At 41.7% G+C, this 26,339-nt stretch overlaps 1 protein-coding gene and 1 long non-coding RNA gene across 5 annotated transcripts in view; one reads left to right on the top strand and one right to left on the bottom strand.

Annotated features, from left to right (window-relative positions):
- The window catches only part of LOC142407435 (uncharacterized), a 221,570-nt gene that overhangs the window by 23,159 nt on the left and 172,072 nt on the right, over nucleotides 1–26,339 (top strand). The gene's annotated exons all lie outside the window — the stretch shown is intronic.
- On the bottom strand, nucleotides 1,389–24,798 carry FERMT1 (FERM domain containing kindlin 1). 3 transcript variants are annotated; one of them, XM_075496926.1, is made up of 15 exons: nucleotides 24,541–24,798; nucleotides 20,497–20,669; nucleotides 17,401–17,634; nucleotides 15,711–15,857; nucleotides 14,907–15,120; nucleotides 13,801–13,903; nucleotides 12,103–12,210; nucleotides 11,052–11,183; nucleotides 10,855–10,904; nucleotides 8,134–8,258; nucleotides 6,694–6,800; nucleotides 5,731–5,952; nucleotides 4,925–5,049; nucleotides 3,102–3,243; nucleotides 1,389–1,838 (listed from the first exon to the last, which is right to left on the bottom strand). In XM_075496926.1, the coding sequence occupies exons 2-15, from the start codon at nucleotides 20,645–20,647 to the stop codon at nucleotides 1,665–1,667; spliced, it is 2,034 nt and encodes a 677-aa protein (XP_075353041.1). In that variant the 5' UTR covers nucleotides 20,648–20,669; nucleotides 24,541–24,798; the 3' UTR covers nucleotides 1,389–1,664. The 3 variants fall into 3 exon arrangements, with proteins under 3 accessions (XP_075353041.1, XP_075353043.1, XP_075353042.1); XM_075496928.1 differs by having other exon boundaries at nucleotides 20,576–20,669; nucleotides 24,541–24,797; XM_075496927.1 differs by lacking the exon at nucleotides 17,401–17,634.

Below are 26,339 nucleotides of genomic sequence, written 5' to 3'. Positions count from 1 at the left end.
TTCTAATGCAGGCACGGGCACAATCCTGACTGTAACTCAGTAGCCAAAAAAGCGGAGGTTGAGTCTGGAAGAGGGCTGCCTGTGGAAGAAGTGCTGGCCCTAAGATGTGCATTCAGCTCTTCCACAGCACCCTTGGGCAGGTTTTAAATATTGCAAGTGTTTGGACTTGGACTATCTGTTATAGGTGGTTCTCACACTCTGAGGAAAATACTTGGCCCACATCAAGCAAGTGAGAAGTGGGTAAGTCAGTCCTCTGCTGAAGGAAAACTGGATGGTCCCTCCGCCCCTGTGTAAAAAGTGCTGAGGAGAGGGAAGTACAGAGGGCTGGGAAGCAGGTTGTATCAGCTTTCTTTTGAAAAATGTAAAGCTATAGTTTGTTTAAACTGGCACAAATTGGGAGCGATTCCACTGCAGCCTACTGACAGGCACTGGAGAAAAGCAGAGGATATGACAGAAAAATCCGGGCTATCCGGTCCCAGTTAGGAACTATGCAGTGATTTCTGTGATATCTCTTGGTGATATGACAACACCTGTCCATTGTATTTAGATACGTGAAACCAGTTTTGGTTTGTCCAGCAGTTTCACGAATCCTCCTAGCTTCATTCTCTCCTTGCTTTACTGATCACTATGCATTGCAGGGCAGAACCGAATTTCTTTCAACTCGGTGGATGTGTGTGGCTCCCTTCGGCAGGCAGAGCTGACTGCTACAGATCTGGTTCCTCAGGCACAGTATGACTGAATAATCTCTTTGTATTCTGCATTACATACATGAGTAAGATCATTTCTACAGGCACTTCAGCTCCTTACTCAACTTATGAACAAGTTTAGTTTAGAGTTAGATGTCTCAGTGAAACAGAGTAACAGGGACAGAAAATGGAAAGGCCTATACTCAGAGGCCTTTTTAACAAGCAAATAATTTTAAATAGTACCTAAAGCATTCTTTTCAACCTGGAAATTAACAAAGTTCCTCAAAAGATCAACATTTTGAATCCAGTTTTGCCAAGATTAATGCTTTGTTTTAGGTGTCTGGTAGCTTCTCTGGCTTTAAGGGAACTACTTAAGTGGACGAAGGTAGACACGAGTGCTACATTTTTGAACAATTGTGTTATCACTACTTGGATTGTGATAGCTCTGTCTGCAGGACTTTGGAACACTGATGGAATGTTTTCTGTTCCCAGTGCAAGTGTTAGACAAGTAACGTAGCTTTAAAATAAGTATTTATTCAGCTTTGGTTCTGTTAAATGTTGGCCTTTTTAACAATGGCCAGTTTAACAATGGGAGTTGCACGGCTGTAACAGAGAAGAAAATTTGCTGTACAATATCCTCAAGATACTTGTTCCGGATGCTTAAACAGATTACTGCAATTAAAAATACTAGATTCAAAAATGCCCAGTGGCTAGGTGCTGTTTATTTTAAAACTTCTAGCTGTACAAAAGGAAAACAAAGACAATTTACTTTTCCTAGTGTTGATGATGGATACTGCATCCAGTGACATTGGCTTCAATATTTAACAAAAACTGTAAATAGTCCAGTCATATTACAAGATGGATTGACATGTACAAGATATATTAGTCAGCAATTAACAATCAGAGAGATTTTTGTTTAATCTCTGGTCTTCTTAGCTGTGGGGAGAAGCAGGCAGAGGGAAGAGAGTTTACTTCACCTCATTCCTGACCTCCAGTTAATTTATGGAACAGATCTTCGTCCAGTGTTTCATTCTGGTCTTTGGAGCGGGTTGACAAGAAGATGTAGCCCCCAATATACTCATGGATGATTTTGCAGTCTGCGCTCAGACATGTGAAAGCGATAGATACATTCTGATCAAACTCAATTGCAACCTAAAGAAAATACATATAGGAAAATCAGGAACGGAGTAAGCTGCATCTGGGAAAAAAGAACCAGTGCGAGAGCACAGCTGGACCACAAATACTGTGATAAAGCAGTACCTGTCTCTGCTAACCGAGAGCTGTAAAGATTTCTGGGTCTGCAGGACGTCGAGTGTTTGGCTGCTTGTATCTTAATTTTCTGCTATGGCAGGGCCCTCTTGTGGTCAAAATCTTGTTGCTTGTTTAGGCAGGCAACAAACATGCTTTTAACTATTTTTTCTAATGGTGTATAAAGTGAACACTGAGAAGAGCAGGAATGGTACTCCTGACTCTTTGTACACTGAACCAATAATGTTTAATACTGTCCATTGTTATGTGCTGACCTTAAATCTGCTTTTGGGGTCCAGGTTTTGATTTCCAACTACTGTCAGTTCTAAAATCCAGCAAACTGAGGTTAGCTGCTAACTGTGGATTCTGCCTTTTTTTGAGAGAGATTTAAAGCAAACCCCACAGTTTTACGCAGCATTACAGGCTCGGGCACAGGGAGTACTGGGGATTGTATCTGATCTCTCCTGGCTCCTACAGATGGATGTGGAAAACTGTAAGCAGGAACAGTTTCCAGGCTGCTTGAATTTACATCAGGTCACACTAGTTCTACCCCAGAAATCTAAAATTTACAAAGCTGGCTTCAAGCTTTCAAACCCAAACTCTCTAGTGGACTGCTGGGCAACAGCTGGCCCCACTGAGCAGCCTTCAGCAGGGTCAGGAGCACCCCGGTATAAATCACACAACGGAGCCTCTTTCTCAGGACCGCATACTGACACCGAGGAACTTACAGCCTGGCCTTGCACTCTCAGTTTAGGATTTGAAAGACAAACTGGGTTCCTGTATCCTCAGCCTGTAAAAGAGACTGAATCACCACAATTTACGGGATGATGCATGAGCTAGACTATACAGAGAGCTAAAATGAGACTTTTACTGACCGAGCAGTAAACATCATGGGTTGGAGTTTACATTTGAGTCTCTGTATTTCATCCCGTCGAAATCAAGGGCAACTTATAAAGAATAAGCTTGGTACGAACCTTTTAAACTGGAGATCTTTTACTTTCTGAATTTTGACTACAGACTCCATTAAGAAAAATTTTAGACATTATTTAATAACATGTCACAACACATTCAAAATCTTTTCACTCTGAGGTTTAAAAAGATTTTCTGACAGCATCCTCCAGTGTCTGAAATGTAATGACTGAATGCAGAGAGCTGTTCCAGTTTTACCTGGCGTATTTCCCAGTTCACATTCCACTGCTTCATGTTGGAGAACCTCCATGTTGTGATAGGATCTCCTGTGGCTATATCTATTCGTATCAGCCTGTTATAGGACACCCCAAGCACATCATCCTTTTTGCTTCCTTTAAACCTGAAAAAAAAAACCAAACCAACAAAGCCTTTGAGAAGATCTGGTTTGCAGTGATTTCTGTCTAGAGAAACATTTCACCTGCCCTCCTCTGAATGTGGGAAAAGTCACAACAGCCTGGGCCTGTGGAGAGCTCGGACCCTTCTTTGGAACAGTATTTGTTATAAAGCAAAAATGTAGGCTGGTGAATGATGGTGTAAGATGGAAAATAATCAGGCAGGTATATCTAGCTGAAATCTTTCCAATTCATTGTTTTCTGCTAAAAATTACTGTTCTGCCAAAATGCATTATTTTGTTTATACTTTTACTGGAAAAGTGTCAACAATAATTTTCCTTGCTTCATTTCACTAATGTTTGAACCTGTTCATCTAGTTATATTCACCTAAATTATATAAGCATATAATAGGAATAGCTAGGAAAAGGTTACTCTGGTAAAGCAACTACCTTCCTCTACCTTCATGCTGAAAGATGGAAGAAATCTCATCTGTCTGCTGTTAATGTTTTCAGTATTTTTGATCCTGTTTCTGAACCTTCTCTCCTTAGATGAAGCTGGCTCTTCGGGAAAGAATGTGACCTGGACCACAATCTGTGCCTTACTTAATGCCCCCACTGAGATACTGCCCATCAGCTTGCAGAAATTCACCACAAGGTGTTTTGCTCATGCTACAAAATGCAGTTTGGCTGTTGGGTTGGTTTGTTTGTTTAACAGAATTAGTGCTGACAGATGGGGCAAAACATCTATACCTATGTTAGTAAATTAAATAGTGACAGGGAACATTCCCGGGCACTGAACTCGTGTTCTGTTCAATAGCTAGAAGAGTCCCAGGCAGAATTCTGGCTGCAACCAAGCAGCACTCTCTCAAATTACTCCCAGGTATGGCTCAGGAGCTGGAACATCCAGGGACCAACATGATCTGGTAGTTCACATGAGGCTACTGGGTTTTGGGAAGTCAGAAAGTTTAATAATACAGATGTGGGCTGTTCTATGCCAGCTGGCCTCTGTGCCAGAGAACGGTTCCCAGCCGGTTCAATTTATACCGCAGATGATTCCTAAGTAGCCCTGAAGAGGTGTTAAGCACAAATTAAGGAAGGTGCCTCCAAGTATGGTTGTGTCAGTACTTCTCAGTTTTTTGGTGGATTGTCAAGAGACAAGAATACAGGTCAGAACCCTGCCATATTCAAGGTAAGCATCCCGGGAAACTGCTGTGAACACAACAGGACCCTTCTTGTGCTGACTGCTCTTCCAGATTAACCTAAAAAAGGGATCATTTGCCGTTTTCTTAGTGAAATGCCAAAGAAATTAGCATTTTATCATATTCCAATAAGCAAGAGTTGGAGTGAACAAATATATTGCAAACCTGAGAACACCAATAAGACATGCATTTTTTTACATTTTAGTGAGTTTATGTCCATAAGGGTTTAATCCTAGTGATATGTTACTTCAGGCAAAACCCAACAAGTCTGTATGAAGGCAGCCATAAATGGAGTCTCACTCCAGGAATGGAGCTACTGAGTGCTACTGCTATAGAAAAAAACCAGCAGTATGGAAGTTACTAGAATTAAAAAAGCTCTGTGTGGGAAAAAATAGAGAATGTTTCCAGAACAGAGAGTCAAAGAAGTTCCTGCAAATCACTGACCGTGAACACGTTATGGCAGCTTGACACCGCTGTAACAGCGTGATTACCTTACAATGTAGTAGGATAAGCCAAACTCGGGGAGGGACTGCCATGCTTGAATAAAACGCAGCTTAGCCTCCACTAGGGGCATCTGGGATACATTTTGGTGGGCTTCCAGAATACGAGCAGCCAACTGGGAAACACAGGAAGAGAGAAAGGTTTCAGTTGACTGGAGAACAAAAATACCCTTGCTTTCACTAAATCAAACAGCATTAGCTCTGATGCCATGTGCAGACACTTAAGTCGTTGCCGTTCATGCAGATGTACTGCAGAGAGCACTTGGGGACAGATCCTGAGCTACAAGGGCGGAACAGTGCAGGAAGGTCTCAGTGTCTGGGTTTGTGCTGCACTGGGTCTAGCTCCAGCATACTGCTCTGGAGACTGTGTCCTGAGGATGGGGAGGCTGAACTCTTTTGCAGCAAAAGCAGTGGACAAGGAATTAGGTGGAGAGGAAGGAGAGGCACCCAGGCCGAGAGGACAGGAAGACACTGTTGTTTAAGATGCAGACAGTAACTTCCTGTCCTTAAAACCCTTCCTTTCTTACTCTGAAGAGGCTTTCAGGGACAGCGTTATCAGGAGGAGAACATGATGAGTGACTTAGGAGACGGTGTGGATGTAGGAGGAGTACTTGGAAGAAGTGCCCAGAGACCTGTCCCTGTGTCCAGTTTAAAGAAAAGGCCTCTTGGTAAAGGGACAAACGAGTATTGCAAGATGATTCTACTGTATGGTTTCCAAATGCTGCTTGTATCCAGCCTCACCCCTAAGCAATCATTGGAACCACCCAGACCCAACCATCAAGCCATGCTCAGGATACCTGCTTGGACTTGTATTTTTTGGTATATCGTAGTGAGACGAAGCACTCTGGTTTCATATCTATGCTTTCTGGATCAGAGACAGCCTGGGGAGACATGGTCCAGTTCTTCATCTTTAGAAATGAAAGGATCTTGTGGACCTCAGGATGATAAGAGCTATCAGCCATTGTTTTGCCTTTTGAGGCTAAAACACAAGCAGCCATCCACCGAGCATATTGATTCTCCTGCAACAAAGACAATTGTTTGATATTTTCGGACAAACCATTTATGAAGATGGCTACTGCTCACGCATCTTTCACTGTGTGATAAAACCACTCTGGAGTTACTCCGCTTAATTTGCATGGATGTATAGTTACCATAGTACTGTTGTTCTTCCTTGATTGGGCTAGTTCCACCTACAGGACTGCCTTTACAGAATAGTTAGGTTTTAAATCTCCAAAGAAATCCAGCACTTTGGAATAGGTTTTCTTGGAAATTTTATTGCATGACTATTTTCCACCTAATGAACATTTTTACACAATTTGGATTGATGCATTTCAATACAAATGAAATAAATTGAAATTGAAAACAAATGTAAGATCCTTATCACGCTATGCTCATCTGAATGGGGAGAGTTCTAATTAAGATAAAAGAAGAGAGCAAAACCCAAACCCCCATCCTCTGAAAACACCGAAGCAAAATACTGTAACTTCTTTTTACTTTTTTGATAGTATGTTCTTTTTTTCTTTCCAGCAGCTTTACTTGGAAACTGATTATAAACATAGAATTACTGTCCTTTTGTTCCCTCAATCATGAAGTATTCATTAGACCACCACATCGTTCTTAAATTTTACTAAACATGTAGATAATAAAACTCTCTGCAGCATCCTTATTTTTCTATACAAATTCTAGAACAAGACAATGGGTCCTCTAGACAATCTGCCAACAAATCTGGAATACAAACTTTCCCTTGTCTTATTACTCACATTTTCGCATCTTAAATATACTTCATTCATGCCATCAGCAACAGGAATTAGTAATTTGATTCCAAACTTCTTCGCTGCAACATTTACGTCTGGTAAAACTTCACATCCTAGATCACAGAGAATCAGGAAGGAATAGATTTATTTAATTACTACATAACTAATTTTAAGTACTGATTAATACTAAAGAACAGTACTTAATGGTTGTTTTCCTTTGAGATCAAGGGCCAAGACTTTCGAGGCTTAGGCCTGTTCTAGCTTTCTGTTCTAGTTCACTGCCTGGTCTGGCTTGCCAGTGTGATGAATGGTCTGAGCTCAAAGAGCATGTTAGTCAATGTGGAAGAGAAAAGATGCAAGTGTTCTCAAAACCTCAGCCTGCTCTTAGGAAATGCTCAACACTTAAAATAGAGAGGAGCTGATGAGATGGGCACTTTTGGAAATTTTAGCCTAATTGTCTTGAAAGCCTGGACTATATTTTCAGAAGCAACTAAGTACTGACAATGGGATGTAGGTGACATCTACAACAAACAGGGCTGGCCAGTTCAGGAGTCCCAGAGACCTCTGGGGACCTGGTGTTTCATGTTGATGGTGCTCTTACAGGCCTTCTGGATTCAGCTGGAGTCAAGGATGCCTACAGTTCACCTTTGTGTCAAGGGACACCAAGGCTGTGGGCTACTTGGTGAGGCTCCAGTCACCTTGGCTAGTTTTACCATGCATTTATCTGACCTACTGAGGATATGCAGATTGGTATGCAGAGCCATTTGTTCACAGGGGTCAATCTTCTTTCTATTTCAAAGGTTTCTTCTAGGATGAATCCTGGGCATCACTGGTTCCCTGATGCTGAACAAATGATGTCCCTGCAGGAGTAGATGTAGATGGAGGCTATATATGGTGCTGGTGTTTGCCGTGTGTACACCCGGGGTTTCTCTTCCAGAAGTACCTAAAGCTGGTTGTAGCTATGGAAATCCCCATGCATGAAACAACAAGGTCCAGAGAAGGTCTTCGAGCTGTCCCTGCACAGCAGCATATAGGTGCAACCTATGGCATTCTCGTCCACTGCATCATCCATAATCCTCTGCTACCAGTGTGCATTTGCCAAGGACAGAGCTGAGTACTACCATTTAACATAGAGTAAAAATATTTGGAAATAAAAGTGTCACACAGATCACATTCTCTATCTGACTCATCTTTAAGTGAATTCAGCAGTACGTGGCATTTTACAAGCCAGGTCCAGATAATCTTGGATTGGGCTAAGCTATTGAATCCTTTTTGTTTAGGCCTCTTCTGCAGATGTGGTCTGCCTGCTTAGGAGTGTCAGTAACTGAAAAAGTTCCAAGACTAAATGCGACTGTGCTTGCCTTCCTGAGTCTCACAGGGATTCCTTGATTTATTCAGTTCACGAATGCAATAGAAAAAGGAAAGAAAGGAAAAGAAAATTCCTACCTTTTAGGTTTAGTTTCTCAATAGGTTCTCCCTGTGCGGATTCCTTGTTTTTAAAATAAGATACTGAAGTGTCTTTAAAGACAAACCAATATGGCTTGATAGCTTTGAGTGACAGCTTCCTGGGCCTAAAAGAAAAAAAAAAATCACATTGGTTTATATTGAAATGTACAAATTGCTAAGTCACTCACAAATATTACTGTGGACATCAAATTGCTTTGAGGTCATACACATGGCTTCAGTTGGGTTACTCACACTTGGGTCAGTGACGGGGGTGGAAAACGCCTGGAACCAATACAGCATCCAAGTTATCCCGGGTATGGATGTGTTTTTTTACCCCGGATTCTAGCTGAATCCCATCTATGATTTCTCTCAGTTTTTTTTTTTCCCTTCTATGTGGTTTTTCTTACTTTTTTTTCTTCCATTCCTAATCAAAGCCATTCCCTTCTAACAAAGACTAATTCTGTTTTTCACATGAACTCAGTAACTCTAATGTAACCCACTAGTTTGTTCACATGCACTAGAAGTAGCTTCAGTTTTTCACAGCTCCTTACCTAGAAGATTTGCATCCATAAAACTAACTTGTATTCATTAAATTGTAAGGGAGTAGAGACCATCTTTTTGGCTTCATCTGAGTAGTATCTAACAAAACAAAATTCTATTCCTTCACTTAGTTTATAGAGGTTCTGTAGCACTCCAAGAAAAGGTAATAGTTTAAACCATCTTCTTCCACTAGGGCAGTGTTATTCCATGTCCTTAGACATGTATATAGATGGATATAATCCTCATTTTAATTATTTTACTTAATTTTAATCCTTTGCTAGTGCAAACTGATTTCTTTCATAGAGTAAATTTAAAAATATCTACTTCTGAATAAACTGATAGATACTAATGGTCAAACATAATCACTGTGCGCGCCCCACCTCTCTTCAGTAAGAGATAAAAAGCATCATTAATTCTACAAAGAATATACTAACAAAGCCACGGGGGGGGGATATAAAATCCCAGGTTCAATATATTTCAGGAGAGAAAACCAGAGGTATTAGTACTATTTTAGTAGAGAAATACTTCACAACTAGCTACAAAGGTCAACAATGAAGTTAAAGAGAAAAAAAAAAATTCTACTGTCTATTTAGTACTTCCCTTTAAATCTAAGATGATGGTACAAAGAGTATACAGCTAGCTGGAAAACAGTGATTTCGTATACCCACTCCTGCTTTCTCCAGAGCCTTTCTAGAAATCCTAGTTTAGAATCCTTTCTAGAAAATGGCGATTTTTATGTTTAAATTAAAAAAATAACTTGGATTTTCAAAACTGCCAAATAATTTGGCTTTTAATTTTCCAATATAGTGACATTCTTCAAAAATAAGGGACTGTAATCTTTTTAGACTAACAATATTATTTTTCTATCCAAAAAAAGTTGCTGAAAACGTTTTTGAAAGCTTTTGTTGTTGTTGTTTTTGAAAAAAATATGGTAATTCTCCACCATATTGCCACCCACCTGAAAGTAGTATTTACTAGCATGCTAACATGGTGCATATTGTGAATAAATGTGAATAAAAGTTCACTATATGAATAGACCCAGCAGTATGACATGCAGAACTTTACATTTCTGTTCACAATTAAGCAAATAATTATAGTAACAAAATGCTGTTGTTCCTGTAAAGAAATGCTTTACACCTTACCTAGTTTCTACAATGTCTTAGGTTTAGTAAGGGATTTATCATGTATATAGGAAATTTTTCATGATGAAAAACAACCGTTGAATGCTTTTAAAAGCAAACTGCTCTGCTGCTGGGGAAAAATAAACAACGCATTGTTAGAGGCGAGTAACTGACAGAACTTAAAAGGCTTAAATTCCCTTTCATCTTAAGCCACCTTAGTAATTTGAATGTCAAATAAAGTTTCTTAATTGGGAATTAATAATTAACAATTCTTAACCGTTAACAAAAATTAGCAGTTTCCAAGTGCAATTTTCAGTTCACTGGCTACAAATATGATTTGTCAACAGAATGAATGATAAATATTTGTGCAACAGAAATCTTTATCTTTCTAAAACATGAAGACTGTTTTGTGATAAAAGGCATTCCAGACTTGAGGTCACTGCAGCCATTTAAATAACCCGTAAATCAAGATATTATAGTGGGATCACAGAATTGTACTTTCCTCAGTTTCCTTATTTAGGTGAGGTATTACTGACCTGGTTTACCATACTGCTACTCCAACTTGAAACACATTTTCATATTAGAAACAGACTCCATGTTTGGTTAGAAAGGGGTAATTTGTTTGTTTCTTTTGTTTAAAAAAATAAAAAAATCCCCAGGGTTGCTTTCAGAAATTCTTCTCAGGGAGAGCTGAAAGTTTTTTCAAGTTTTTTATTGGCAAAACCCAGTAAAATGTGATTGAAAATAAAACTGTAGACTCTGTTGTTTAGAGATGATGATTGATGAGCACTAGGAAATACAAAGAGCCTGGTCTTTTAATAAGCATAAGTATAGCTACCCCAGCACCCCAAGAGCTAGAAAGATTTGCTGAGAATCTTGCTCAGAAGCCGTAAGAGAAAGATTTGAAGAGGATGATATTAGGCTAGTTAGACCTATCTGGTGTATTTGTTGTTTTATAACCTTAGGATCTACTGTTAGATTAGAATGAAAAACTCAACAGATCTCTTGTATGGTTAAGCTTTTTGTTTTGTATGTTTTATTATTAGTTTTAATAACTCACCTAACTAGCCTGAGATTATCAGCAAGTTTCGGGATGTCTGTGATGTCCTCCTATCAGGAATAATTAGGAATAATTTTAGTACAATGCACTTTGTAATCGGCTGTTAACTCTGTTAAAAAAATCAGGAACCAGGTGGGGTCATCAGAGTCAACACATTTGACACAGTGAAAACAATTTTGGGACCCGAAAGGACATACCAAAGTGTTACTTGCGTTTCCCCCTTCCAGTGTCACTTCCAGATTAGAAAGTGCAGCTTCTACTTCATCTACTTCTGATTCACAGGTGAAATCTTGTGCCTCTGATGATAATGATAACTTGCTTACATGATACTAAAATAAAACATCAAATATCAGATAGTCAAGATAGCAACACAGAATCACAGCATATGAAAATAGGCCATTTGGTCTTCTGGGTCTTGGACAACTGCGTAAAGTTCTGCAGCACAGAACTATGGGGTGTTCCACAAGGAAACAGGTATGTCCGCTATGATCGCCAGTGCAATTACTGATAACCGTTTCTTATTTTAATTGCCAGTGTTTGTATTCCTTCACTGTATAATCATCCTGTTCTGTGAGGTATAATCATCCTGTTCTGTGAGGCTGACTCAATGCTAACATTTCCATCCCCAGTACTGTCAGCTATAAGTGCCACCCATACCAGGTGGAAACTTGACAGCAAAGTTCCGTACTGTTATGCAGTGGCACGCTGTGAATTTTTTGGCAGCTCCGTTTACATTTAAAAGGAAGGAATTTATTATTAATAAACATTTGTGCCTTATTACCTATAGTCAGGGACTAAGTCATGCTAAGTCATGTTAAATTTCTATGTACTCCATAGTGTCCCTACCTTCACATTGTGCTATAGCTTTTTTTTCGGTCTGTTGGGAACGTATGTATTGATGTATTAGAGAAATTTTCAGGAAGAATATGTGAAAGGGTGGTAGCTGGCATGGGAAGTAACACTTCATAGTAATTCCCTTCAGAATAGACTGGTATCAAAGTTACATCCTGGATATGGTTTGCTTTAGATGATTTTAGTAAATGGTTCCATAATCGTGTCAGTTTGAATAATCGTGTGCTGCTACTGAATTTAGTTGGTTTAGGTGATGGATGCTGCTTATTGTTTCTCACTGAAATAGCAGACCCCCAATCCAAACAGAGCTATTGGCCTGGGCTCTATCCTAGTCTTGTCCTAGCTTGTGCCTGCCTTTTGAGGAAACAGGTTTTGCAACTTGGATCAAGTACGTGCCTGTAGTGCAGCGAAGATCAGCATTTCTTCCTCCGTGCAGTCAATTTCTTCTAAGAGGATGGCCCAACGGGCTTGTTCATATATTTGGTTTATTCGCACTGCATCATACTGCCGCAAAAAAGAACAACATTGGTCGTTAATGACCATCAAGATACAGATTCATGATCAGCTGCAGATGATCTAACATTGGGCTGAAGCCATAAAGGTTGTTTCCTTCCTCCCCCCACCTCTGCCCTGCTGTATGTTCCCATCCTCATCTTGTACTAGCTCGTGTGGTTGTGTGTAGGGTCACAGTGGCTTGCTGATCCAACAGAAAATTAATCAGGAGTCCTTGGCTAAAGCAGAAGGGGAGATTAAGACATCCCCTTTTGTGGTAGTAGGCCTTGGACTGGCTTAACCGAAATGTGAAACCACACTATGAGAGTGAAAATAATGTGACACAGCTGATGTGACATTCAACAGCACTGCCAAAAGACAGAAACTCTTATTCCTCACTTCCCCTCTTCTGCTCTTGGCTTTTTCAGTTCTGGCTCTATCTTTGCACTGGCTTGACATTTGTCAGATCCTGCTGTGAACTGCTTTAATTCACTATCCATTTTTTGGATAGTGATTGTTTCTTATTATCTACTTGGTTAATAAGCTGAAGTGACTCACAGAAATATTCAAGCCCCAGAGCTGGTGAAAGGTAGGTGATGGGAGGGTAAACCTTGGAGTGTGACCTCTCCCAGTAGTGGTGAGCTATTAAGTTGCCTGAAGCTGTTTTGGGTTATTTCATCCTATGGCTCCATGGCTGGCTGGGGCAAAGAAGGGAAATGTTTGGGCTGCTGAAGTTGAGACACATACTTGAATTTAGTGGGGATGGTGTTACACCCAAAAACATGCCACCTGAACTAAAAAGTGCCCTTCTGTTTATCTGAGATGCCTGAAATGAAAGACTTTACAGAATTTACAGAAAATAACAATGTGAAGGCCAAATCCTCTAAAATTCACATTTGAACTCCTGTTGATTTACACTAGTCCATGATCATGCTCTAATTTCACTAAATGTTATCACCCGAGCCTTAAAAACACTGGCTTAACACAGCCACCGTGACTGACTTTTAGTGGCAATAAAGGCAAACGAGAGGCAACTTGAGAATAACGTTTAAGTGATTTTTTGAAGACTAAGTCTTGTTTTCAAATGGGACTTAAACACTTTTGCTGAACTTCCCAAAGGTATTTAATCACCCAGTTACATTGAAACAAATTTGATTTAAGTGCCTGAGTGCTTCTGAGGGCTTCAGCCCAGAAAAGCTGAATATTCAGTGAAGGGTGGTAGAACATAAATGACATTTTTTAAGTCCATTTTCAAAAATAGGACTTATACCTTTACATCATTTAGGATACAGTTGATTTAGTTTTCCCCTTAATTTTTCTTGTTAAAAGAGAGGCAGAAAGTAAACCAGCCCCTCTGGAAATCTGAATACTGTTTCTGGTGCTCTTCAGATCTCATCTTTATACTTAAGATCTTATTTCAGGTGAGGAACGGTGATTCAGTGTCCAGAGGGGAAAAGTGCAGCCTTAGCTGAGGGGAAGAAGTAGAATTTGATCTCTGAAGGGCCTGTAACAAATCCTAGCTAAAATTCGGTATCCTTGTGCTATAGCTCCTTGACATGAAAGCAGGCAAACAATGAATAGCAATAAAAACAAAGCTCTTACTTTTGGATTCAAATCAAAGAAAGTGTAATATTTAAAGCGTAAAAGAAGTTGATCGTCCTCCAGAATGCCTTGTTCCATAAGTGATCGAGATGAATCTAGCCAGCTGTGAAAGAAAACAACCCACAGATTCATCTGTACAGGAAAAACTATCACACCTGCAGAGCTCCAATCTACTTGTGAAACAGAAGTGGGAACAAACAGCTCTAATTCCTGCAAGTCCGGGGAAGATTCACATAACTCGAGAAGGAGGAAGGTTCATATGGATTTCCAACTTTCACGGTATAAACACAATACCTACAATCTTCCTATTTTTTTCTCCAGCACTATTCAAAACATCAGGAGTAGATGCCAAAAACTGAGCGGTAATTAGTTCTGGGGTGACCTATGCCAAGAATATTCTTTCTTCTTGATCTCCAGAAATACAAGGTTCATTTAAGCCAGGGCAAAAGTGTACCTGTATATTTAGAACTCCCGCTTTTCATTTCAGTATTTGCTGTTTTATAATTCTAGCTACTTCTGTTCTCCAGTGAAATCCAATTAAAATATCAAAGTCACTGTTAAATACTCCACAGATCTAAAAATGACAATCCGTATTTTAATCCTAGGGAGACAATCCTCTCAAACACTTGCACCACTAAACCCCCTAGTGCTCTGTATTCTTTGATGGTATACAAGAAGCAATGTTTGCTTGTGTATAATTCAGTAAGTCACCTATTTGTAATGCATTCGAGCTTTACTGAATTTATCCACAGGTGTACTTCCACTGTCCATTTAAAGCCTTTAGAGTTTGCTGTCCAAACTGTCCTTTAGCTGGGCCCACAGTGCTAAACTGGATTTGCCTTCATCTAACAACAGAATTTAGTCCAGGGCCTGCACAATTACATCATTCATCACTTTAAAGCAAAATTGCCTAACCAAGAATATCGAATAAGGAAAAAAGATTAAAAAGAGTAAGTAATTCTGAAATAAAACCTAGATCAAAGCATGTTTTTAAGTATCAACGTAGCCATATATCAGGGGTTTGTTTTCAAATTCTGCTTTATGCTTAAAAAGCTGGATTAATGCTATCCTTGTTAAGCCAAAGATCTCAAAGAGAGGCCTCTTACCCTGCATTGAGTTTGGCTTTATCAGCTAAAGTCCGAGGCTGGTACATCTCTGCTAGTGTTTCTGGAGAACAGTTGGGATGACTGAAGGCGAGGATGCTGCAGTTCTGCTCAGTCAAGGGACTGTCACTGAACCACGTAATTGTAGAAGAAGCTGGTGTCCCACTGATGGGATCATAAATGGGTGTCATGGTTTTACTATATAAACCTGGACTTCCTGCAAGTTAAGAGAGTAATGTATTATTCCAGGGAAAACTGCCTTCAGACTTAGGTAGTCTACCACTTTCCGTCGTAAAAGACTAACCCTTTTCTTTCAAGACAGTCTCCTATCTCTGCTGTTTACAGCAGGCCTTGTCCTTTCACAGGTGAAGTGACCTCAGGGACAGAAGTGCTCTTCCTTGTTCTGTGAGATACCTCCGTTGTGTTGGAGATAGGAAAGACATACTTTCAAGCCTTTAGTTCTCCTTTCCCTTGGAGGTTGCCAAAATTGTTGAATATTTTAAGAGCGGTCTCACATTTTCAAAGAGCAGCAGCACATCCTGCGTGCAGGGCCACAGCTGATCACCTGTTTTCTGGTACAGCCTTTCTCATATCAATGGAAAGGAATACATTTAAAAAACAACAGAAAAATATTGATATGCTGGAGATTTCAGGACCTTCCTGAAGCCACTAATTTCAGGCCAACTGTGTCTCTCTGACCACCATCCTACATTAAACTGGTCTCCTGGTTTTAATTACGTAGCAAAGGATTTCTTCCTCTTCTTGACTTTCAGTCAGAAGAGCAAAATCCTATTGGTTTTTCATTACCTGATAATCCAGAACTCACTGGAGAGTTGCACAGGTTTAAGATATCTTCTGTAAGTGGTTCTTTGCTGTTCTTGTCTTTTTTCTTTTTCTTTTTGAGTGCATCTTCTGATTGCTTCAACAAAGAGAGTTCTTCTGACCGTCTAATATCTAAAATGGCAATTTGGGAAGTGAAGCAAGATGAAACATTTGAAACTCAGCAGCTTACATCCCAAAAAAAGCCCCTGGTTGGTAATAGCATTTGGGGAAGCTCCATGTTGCAATGTGAATTTTATTTTTAGCAGGTTGAAAGCAGTAGCCATGGAAAATCCAGTAATTCAGTAACAAGGCCAAAGACTTGGGCTGTGAGAGTGAGTTTTGACAGGATTTAAGCTTGCTTTTGTAGCAAGCATAACTGCATTTTAGAACACCAGGGAAAAACTTTCTCCCTAACGGCTCTGCAATCACCTTTGAGCGTAATAACCTCAATGAAATGTCTGACTTTTGAATAAGCAAGAGCAGAAATGGAACCACGGTATTTGAAGTTCACACCTTCTATTATACACTTAAGAATTTTATATTTCACATACAAGATTCTGTCTGGGCTATACACTATTCCCCAATGCACTACTGATTCAGACACATATTGTCAGTTGCAAACCTGACACTTTGTTCCTGAAAAACACTTTTATCCTGGGGTAAGCAAAGACATCTTTGACAATATTCACTCATGGGAAAAGTTACAGGGTTCCTGTACTGACTCAGTCTGGAAGAAAAATGTGGGTAGAAATACTTAATTTGGCCAAACATCAGTTGAACAATTATGGCATCATTTTATCAGAGCTGTTAAATGTAATAAAGACATACTATCCCTTTCACAATCCAGTGCTAGAAGAGGAAATTGAAAGCTACATTGTGGTCAATATGAGGTGGTAAATTCCTTCTGAAGATGAATGTGTTATGGGCCTAAGCTTTGGAGATCTAAATTAAAGAACCCCTAAAACTAAGGGTTTCTGAAGACTGTTTGCAGACTTGACTTATCCCTGTGGATCACAGGCACACAGGTCTGGCATGCTCCAAAACCTCCTCTCTGTTTGGAAGTGCTCCCTTACTGGAAAGAGCAGAGACACGGGAAGTCAGTGCTGCAACGTGTTCATGGGCTTGTGTGGGGTAGTTTGGTATGCCCTGACCTCAAGAGGTTTGGGCATATAAAAGTTTTGAATGTTTAAATCATGCTCCTTCTGAAGTAAATACATAAACCAATAGGCCAAGTTGAATATCATTAATGCTAGTGAAAGTAGGTGATAAATCAAATGACATCAGTAAAATTGCCTGTGGTGAAAGCTGGTGTAAGAGATTGATAAGCTCAAGCTCTTAGTTAGTGGCATAAAATAAGCAGGACTGAGTCGCGCTGAAGGAGGACAAAGTTCCCTACAAAACCATCAACAGGACTTTGGCTATCCAGTACTCCTGCAGTTCCTGGGACACATTTCTGACACTGTTTGCATCGTTTGCATTGGTTACCACAAAGACTGAGAACCATTGACGTGCACGGGATACTAAAAACCAAAAAATCTGTCTTTTGATCTTGGCTCAACTCAGTTAAATTTCTCCTTAAGCTAAACAGTTTTGTGAGTAAGGACTTCACATCAAAACAAAGTCACCGAATAAAATGCTCCAACTCAACTGCCAGAGGGGATTTAGCTTTACTTACTGAGAATTTTGCAGATGTCACTGACAGCTTTGAATACCACAGAAGAGAAGCTGACTTTCAGTCTCACAGTCTTCATGTTTGGCAAGCGAAGCCGCAGCATTTTGTGCTGAGTAGTAAAGAACAGCTTAGCATCTGCCTGCACCCCGCATTTATCGAGTGTCCAGTGGGTTTTCAGAAGCCAGCATTTTTTTTGCTCCCACCAAAGAGCATAGTCTGACCAATCTTGTTTGGTTTCTAGGAAAGTACAAAATGGTTATTAATAAACTATGGAGCAAATATACTAAAAAACTTGGTTTGGAAACAGTGCTCTGCAAACAGGAGAATTTATTTACGTTAAAGTAGGAACTACAGTTCCTGAGACGTAGATCCCATTTGCTGAATACTTGTGGCAGTCACTGGGAACTAACTTTGTTTTCCTTGAAGAGTTAAGCTAGGTGCTGACTGCGGCACTGCCTTAATCTTGCAGATATCCACAGGGAAAGAGCATCTCCTGAATCTGGTGCTATACATGGTCCAATGCTGCTTGGATTGTGCTGGGATACGGACTAATAACAAGGGTTCCCACTTCGCAACTTGATAGTGCAAGCTGAAAATCCTCCCACAAAACCTTGTGTGCACCCAGACGGGCACAAGTTCTTCCACAATCTCCTGGGAATCACCACTGAACAGCTCATCTCTGTGGTGTTAAGAACCAGCAAGGAGTCCCTTGAAGTCTTGGTGACTCACAGCTAAGGGCTGTTCTCAGCTCTTCCCTGTGGCTGCAGTTAGACTAACAAGGATGCTCACCTGAGCACAACTCACGACAACTTTACGGTGGCAACATTCTTTAAATAGTCAAGGAAAAGAATTATTATTTTGGGAGTAAACCCTGTGACAATCAGGAAGGAGTTAACAAGCTCTCGAACAAATAAGATGACCTCTACCACACAGGATGCAGAAACTTGTAAAAGAGGTAGAAACTTGTAAGGGAGGTAGAATGGGCATGATGCGATATGGTACAGTTAAATCTTTTATTAGTCTGTGCCAGAGGGCAGGCTGGTGTGACTGACCAGGGACTGACAAGGGTTGCCTACAAAAACTTCTCAGAGAAGGCAGGCCTGCCAGGCGATGATGGTCTTGTTTCACTAATATGGACTTGCCTGTGTTTTGCTTCAGTGAAAAATGTTTGTCTATTTTGTACTTTGAAAGCATACAGATAAAGTAAGGCTTGCTGAATCAGGAACAGATAGAAGACTTTGTTCATGACTTATATTAAGAGCTTTGGAGGGGGAGAACAGTGGCTTTTGTCTGATTACTCCTGAGCAGTAAGCTATCCTGACCTGAAAGGTGTCAAAACCTTGATTAGATCAACATGAGAAGCACATGCATAAGGAAAGAGATAAGGCATTGCATGGAATTCCCCATGCTCTCAGTTCTATGGGGAATTCCAAGACTAGATGACTTCCCAGATGCCAATGATGTGCAGTAGCAGGTAAAGTTTCTGTGTGATCTTGGGTCAAGTTGTTTCTGTCTTCTGTGTCATTTCTCGTTCCTCCTCACCAGCTCTGCCAGGTAAAGGCTATTCCTCAGCATGTCTACAGCACAGTAGAGCCCTGTCCTATTTTGGAGTTTCTTGGTAAAAAATTGTGTCTGAAGAGAGCTGCTGACACAAATCACTTAGTTACAGATTTGCTTTAAATATTACTTAATATAGAAAGCTTTTTGCACTAGCTGAGTACTAGTTATAAAATACTGTGAAAAATTAGTCTTCTGACCCAGTGAGAACTCCAGCTACCATTGGTTTGCTGGCTGAATTGTGTGTGTAAGTACACACAGAAGTTGGTAGAAATGTATCACAGATATGCTACCTGCTTTAATGCTGGAAAAGGGATTCCCTGATAAAATCACTATCTGTAAGTAGAGCTTTCCCATCACAAAGGGTTTTCATGTAAAAATGTCCTTCCATTGAAGGGGAGCCTTTTGGAAAGGATATCTCCTGCCTCTCCCCTTTGTTTCCTTCAAAACCTATGTTTGAAAACAAAACCATTCATTTGGCAGTAAGAACTCTGAAATTAAGTTGCTGATTTTAGATTTCTTGACATTATTTTGCTGGAGGGTTTTGTTATAGTTCAGTTTTTCTCTTCTTGTTTGTCTGAAGTCAAGCTATGTAAAAAAGACTAAAGTTTCAAGGAGGTTTTTTTTTTACTTTTTTTTTTTTGTTGCCACAAATCTTGTACTTCTAGAGCAATGCATAGAAACGCAAAGCTCACAGTGTTCCCGCTTGGCAAGTCTAATCTAGCAGACAGGTTCCTTTCCATATGAAGTTGGCGACTGAAGACTTCTAGATTTAAGAATTCCAGGAAAAAGAACAATACTTGAAGAATGAGTTGCAAATGGAAACCCTGTGGCATTGATATAATAATCAAATACCATACTACCTTGCCTGTGTCTATCACTCTGCAGCCTCAGAGTGCAGATTATTGTTTTAGGAGGCAGCTCCATTTGATGGCTTCGAGTTAAAGAAACCTAGATTCTCTTATTGCCTGTAGCGCTGACTTGCTGTGACTGTACACAGGGTATTTTACCTTTCATCTCCTCCCTTTGACTCGGCCAGTCTCTGCTCTTCACAGCTGTTCCCTACTGGATATATGCAATGGATAACGTGGCTCAGATTTTGGCTAGAATGCTACTATAGCACAGGAGACAGTAACTTCTGAAATGCCTTTGTAAGAACTAATCCTGTCTCTTTGACTGCTACAGATGGATAAATAGGGTATCAGCTACCTTTATTGCCCCTCCAACTAGCCACCATTAAAGTCTATCTGGAAAGGGAGTTGAATAGTTAGTCTAGTCCAACTATATTTGTCTAACTGGAAGACAAAAACAAAGTCAAGTTTTGTTTGCACTGTGATAGTATAGGGGCTTTAGTGACAGACAGGCAGGGGTTCTGGCCACATAAAACCCCTGAGTCTGCAGCACCTACATGCTCAGTGTAGCATTACAAAGAAGTAAGTGAGGCAGTGCCATTTCAAAATGAGCAGGAGCCTCTTTTTGTAGAAGGAAAGCTGCATGTATTATTTTAATAACACTGTGTAGATTAAACAGGTCTTTACTCACTGATTTGCTCTACTAATTTCAGCATCACTCCTCCAATATGAAGGTCCCCTGTGACCCGTAGTAAAAATTCCTTTTGTACCTCTTCATGCTGATGATCAACTGTCACCAAGAGCTCCCAGGAATGAGACCCATATTGACTTGAGGAAATCATTTTGGAAAGGTCTACGTAAGCTCTGCAAAAACAAAACAAACAAGCAAAAAGGAGATTTTTCCTCCACTCTCTGAAACAAACATATCTCTCCACAGCCTCAGAATACCTCCATGCTGCCAAGACTTTGCAGTGGCCTTGGCTGGAACTTCAGATGTGTTATCTTGTTACCTCTGAACTAGACTCTGCTCTTGTGATTATTCTTGCAAGATAGGCATGTGGGATTTTTTGTTTTTATTCTGATCCCCTCCCCCAACTCAAGTGTCTGCAGCTGGGTAGAGATAGCCCCCAGTTTTACCCGGGCTTCCCCACTGTACAATGCTGATCTGCCGGTCTGGACACCGTAAAGCCTGCAGTTGTGGGTGGGATCTGTTTTGGCAATCTGTCCAGCAAACAAAGGAATTTCGTTGACTTGTACACTTACAGCTGTAATTTTCACTGCAAATCAAAGTTTACACTTGCAGTTCTGCCAGCTTGGTCCCATGGGACCAAAACCAGAGAGCAGTTTTACCTATTTGGGTAGATGCAAGGGGAGACAAATAACTTCAATGGCTCTCTGCCAGCAATATCCAGGCATATAACTGCAGTTTCTGCTGATTGCTTGCACAGATGTAGGCATGTGTCCTGTCTCAGCAGGGTGAATTGTCTGAGATCCCACCAGGCTCCTGCCAGGACAGGTAAACAGTAATCACGCCAAGCCAAACTAGAGAAGATGCTCAAAGTAGAAGCTGTGGTTATCACCAGTAGAGTTCTGCTAATTACTGAAGAAAGAGCTTGTAGGTATAAGGTGGTGCTGCAGGAAGGGTTTGGGATATTTAACCAGTGATAGAAGATACCAGATTAGCACTCAAGTGTCCTTTTAAACTGAACCCTAAGAAACAAGCCTGTGCCATTGAAGCTTAGGCAGTAAAGTGGATGACTTCCATTTATTGCAGACTTTCAGCAATACCTGAGAACCCAAGTCACAGACAGAGACGCTGTTAAAGGTGCCGTACACAGACTGCTGATGTCAGCAAGATATCTGCTGATGTCAGCACATATCTGCTGACATAAAAAATAACTAGGATTTGTTTACAAAGAAGGCTAGAGGGGATGTAACGATATTAACAGATTTCTGTCGATCTTCTTTTTAAAAAGAAGTATTTAGTAAATTAAACCCCTTAGCCTCAAAGTTAGGTCAAAACCAGAAAAATCAAGAACCGCAGTCACAGGTGAGGAGTGAGAGAGGGAATGACCTTTTCTAGGACTGACTGCAGGACAAGGCCAGACTAGCTTAGGTTACACTAATGTAAAATTAAGCTAAAGGTTAAATAAAGCGTGCCTGGAAGCAGGGTGAAAATTTAAGTTCATCTATTTACCGAATTTACAATAATGAAGCTTTATGTTACCGATTAGATAATAAAAGAGGTTTTTAGTGCCAAAAGGTACTTCTTCAGCGCAGAGCCCGGTTCAATGTTCATTCTGAGGTTCCCTTCCAGAGGTGCAAGGAGGCTCTTGCAACTCAGCAGCCACCCTGTTACAGCTTAACCTTCCCTAGACTTTCAGGTGTTATTCATGTTTCTTAATATCTTATGGTTTAAGAATTTCAACAAGACTGTTGATATTTTGTTAAATTACGTATCATGCAGTATTTGTATTATGGAGTACAACATAAATCAAAGTCATCTAACCGTTTCAGTGAAGTTCTTTTAAAATCTGTTCTCAGAATACTAATGTTGTAGACTTGGTTCCTTGAACTCCTTTGGGCCTAGGCCACGCCTGGTGTCAACCCTACTGATATAAAATTCAGTATCAAAGGGATAATAGAAATGACAAATTCTACTAATAAGGAAAAGTGATTCCAAAGGTAAAGGCAATGAAAGTGTATCTGTTAAAGATTAGATTGATTTCCCCTTAAATGAATGACAATATAAACAAAACAATGTGTCCAGCTCAAAACCATCCTTTTAGGGAAAATCACCTTGCCAAGGAGTTTCTCTAGAACAGTGCTGGGAGTCTGCCCTGAAATTCTAAAATCACGATGACTTATAGACAGCCCTAACTCCAAAAACTGCAACTTCATAATCATATGACTCCAAGAGGCTAATTTACACTGAGGAAGAAATGCTATTGTTAGTTATGTTCTTGGATGTGCCAGCCTACACCTTTTCACCAAACAGTTACTAAACCAACAAAGGTTGATACTTATCCAAGAAGTTTGTTTGTTTTGCCTTGGTAAATAAAGACACTGTGTTGGACGCTGGAAAACGCTACGGCTCTCCCGCCTCAGGGACGGAGCTGGGATTTTGAATTTGTGCTGCTGTGTGCCACACGGATGTGCTAGCTTAGGGATGCATTAGAGCAGGGGTGCCTGGTGGAGGGGAAGGGCTGTGCCTCTCCTGAAGGCACAGTGTCCAAGAGACAGCTCCTGAGATGGTCTCCCAGGCAGATGAGGCTTTCAGCACAAGGGCAGTACAAGGTGCAGAGAACAGTTATCGTTGCACTGTATTCACAGCAAAACAAAAATCCTGGCTTTAGAAAAGTCAGAATGTCACCAGCCATTCTCCTAAGCATCAATAACAGCATTAAAAATAAATAAGTCTACAACTGGCCTAAGAGTGAGAACTACATGCTTTCATGTCAGGAGCACAGGTATGAAATCTGGCAGGGGAACTATACTTTTGCCTACACTACAGTCCACTATAAGCCAGTATTGTTACTGAAAAGAAGCCGTCTCATCTGCCCTCTTGTGCCAGCGAAAACATTTGGGAGCTGATCTGGATTTTTTTTTTTTCCTTTTTAAATTTGGTTTAGCTTCCCAGTCTAATTCTGCATGCAAATGCTTGTGCTGACATGGGTGAAAATGAGCAGCCCAAGGGGTGGGTGAAACTCTTTCTTTCATTCATGCTGGCTTGGAAAACCATGGCCTCAGCGCAGCTAATCCTGGCACTCCGTCATTCCCTAAAGCTGCTCTCTTCCCCACTTCCTCTTCAAACCAGGAGGTTTTAGTTTGATGATAAGAAAACACAAACACTAGTAAATCTATCACAGAACACAGCACAAACAAAGCCTAGTCTCAAAAAAGAGGCAAGCTAAGCAACAAGGGCGACTAACTATTGTGTACTAAAACCCAAACAAACCCAAACTGCCAGGGGAGGCTGTGCATGCTCCATGTCTTAAAACCTTCAGGTCAAGACTGGATCTGCTCCGGGAACGCGCCCCAATTCCTGGGCTCCACGTGGGTTGCAGCTGTATGGCCTGGCACAGGGAGATCAAAAAGGCCAGAAACATGTCTTCAGGCTACGGCTGACTCCAGTCAGTATTTCTACAGAGCATTTTAGCCAACACAGCTATAAAAAAGCAGCAATTACTCTACAGATCGAGATCTCCGCAAATTTTAGCCCTTACAGCCCCGAACTTCAAACTTTGTGTGGAAATACGGGATGTTAGTCGTACTAAAGCGGGAAAAGATCCGCTTTAAGGTAAAGGAGGGGAAAACCAGAGCATGATGTTTCTCCTGAATATTTCTAAGACAGGTAGTGCCCTGGCAACTTTCAGAAGGTAGCTGCTGAGAGGTAAGGGGTAAACACGGCACCAGGTTGCGCTCCCTCCTGCACAGCTCTGAGGGCAGAGCCGGCGTTTGAGGAAGTGCCAGGCTGCCGCTGCTGGAGTGACCCCGGGGAGGCCGTTCCCCGCGGGGGGCCGGGAGCGGATCGAACCGCAGCGGGTACAAGCGCTGGAAAATAATCAAAAAATAAACACGATAATCTGGTTGCCCCGCGTTCCTCCTCCGGCCGCTCCGCGGGTCCCCACACGCAGGGCGCCGCGGGCGGGAAGCAGGGCCGCCGGACACCCGCTGCCGCCCCGCGCTTCCCCCGGCGGCGGGCGGCCCTGCCCGCGCTCCCTCGGCCCCTCACCTGCGGTCTCCGATGGCAGCGCCGTCCCTCGCCTCCCCGCCCGACTCCCGCTCCCTTCGCCTCCACCTGGCGTCTGAGAGACGGGGAGGGGAAGGGAGGGGAAGGGAGGGGAGGGGAGGGGAGGGGAGGAGCGGCGCCCGGCCCGGCCCGGCCCTGCCCTACCGCCGGCACCGGGGGGTAGGCGGCCCTTCCCTTCCCTCCGCCCCGCTCCCCTCGGCGGGCACCGCCGCGCCGGCAGGTGGGAAGAAGCCGGCGGGAAGCGCTGTCCTCCCCTGCCCTCCTCGCCGGCGGCCCTGGGGAGGCGGCCGTTGAGGGCCCTCCGCCCGCGGCTGCGGGGTGTCGTTCCCCGCGGTTTCTCTGCAGCAGATGTGGCAAAGCTGGCCAACTCGCCAGAAGCCTTCGGTCGTGACAGTGCCCTCCGCAGACCTGGGGCTGCTCCTGCGGCTAGAGCGGCCGGTGAAAAGTCAGCGGCGTGAAAAAGCTCTTTCTGGTGGAGGTGGCTGGGCCACGAGTGAAGGCTGCTGGGGGAAGTTGATAGCTGCCCTCAAGAACAAAGAGTAGCAAAGCCATATCTGACATACTTCCATATCTCCCTTTCAGGAAGTGAGAACCGGTGTAAAGATACCAGAAATATGGTTTAAAAGTTAATTATTAGCTCTAGGGTAAGTTTCAAATATCTATGGGTCCACTTGAAGACCGATTAGTGTTTGAAAATGTAGAAAGGTAGATATAAGACACTCTGTAGTGACCATGGCTAAAAGGTTTCCTCCTTCTGTGCTGAAAGCCTTCCTGTCTGGCGTTGGATGTTGGCTGTGAAACCGATAGAAGTGACAGTGAAACACCTGCTGGAGCCACGCTCAGGCATGCTGTAGCCAGGAGGGCTTGTTGGGGGACTCCACTTCATTTATGTTTAACTGCAACACCATAACTCTGAGGCCATTGAGCCACATTGGGTGTTGTCGTGGTTTAACCTGAAAAGTCCTTGACTAGTGCAGCAACAACTAAAACATCAGTGTGTTATCAACACTGTTGTCAGCACAAATCCAAAACATAGCCCCATACTAGCTACTATAAAGAAAATTAACTACCCTAGCCAAAACCAGCACAGGTGTACAAGGGGTTGTTGCTTTTAGGCTGCAGTTGTTGAGCGATTTGAGACTAGTCGGAGAAAATAAGTTCAGTTCTGAGGGTGCAATGCCAAAGAATAGAAGGCATGTTTGTGATGTAGAAATGTGTTACGATGCACAGAAGAAAAGTGAGTGGAATTGACTGGAACTGGGCAAGTGCTTCTCCAAGAGGCGGATTCCCACAGAAAGCCTTTCTTGCTTTAAACTTTTGACTTGCTTGGTGGTATAGCGACTAGATAAAACACAGCGGGGGGGGGACAGGACACAAAACAAAACCAAACCAACAACAGGAAAGAGAAATAGAGAAAATAAAAGAAAAAGTTCTTTCAGCTTAAACTCCTATCCTGGAAAAAGAGCCCCCAGAGGCTGTAGAGATATAAAGGACACATCACTGACACTCCATAGGCAGCAAAGAGTTACTTTCATTAGAACAAAGCAGATATGAAGTTGCCAAACCACAGATAAAATCACAGGATAGTTGCTCCCCTTATAGTTGTCCTACACTCAGTCACTGAGCTACTCTGGCCATGCTCATCTCTTCAGATTGTCTGTGCGTGCACTAAGATCGTGTAACTATCAGACATCCTTTGAGGCAGGAACTTCACAGCTCATGCCTTCTGAGGCTCTCAGTCACCTGAGGGCACAGATAGGCCTTTAATTGCCCCAACCAGC

This window comes from Mycteria americana, chromosome 3, assembly GCF_035582795.1.
Source record: "Mycteria americana isolate JAX WOST 10 ecotype Jacksonville Zoo and Gardens chromosome 3, USCA_MyAme_1.0, whole genome shotgun sequence".
Lineage (NCBI taxonomy): Eukaryota > Metazoa > Chordata > Aves > Ciconiiformes > Ciconiidae > Mycteria > Mycteria americana.
The sequence above is the reverse complement of the archived record's forward strand: the minus strand, read 5'-3'. Positions and strand labels throughout refer to the sequence as shown.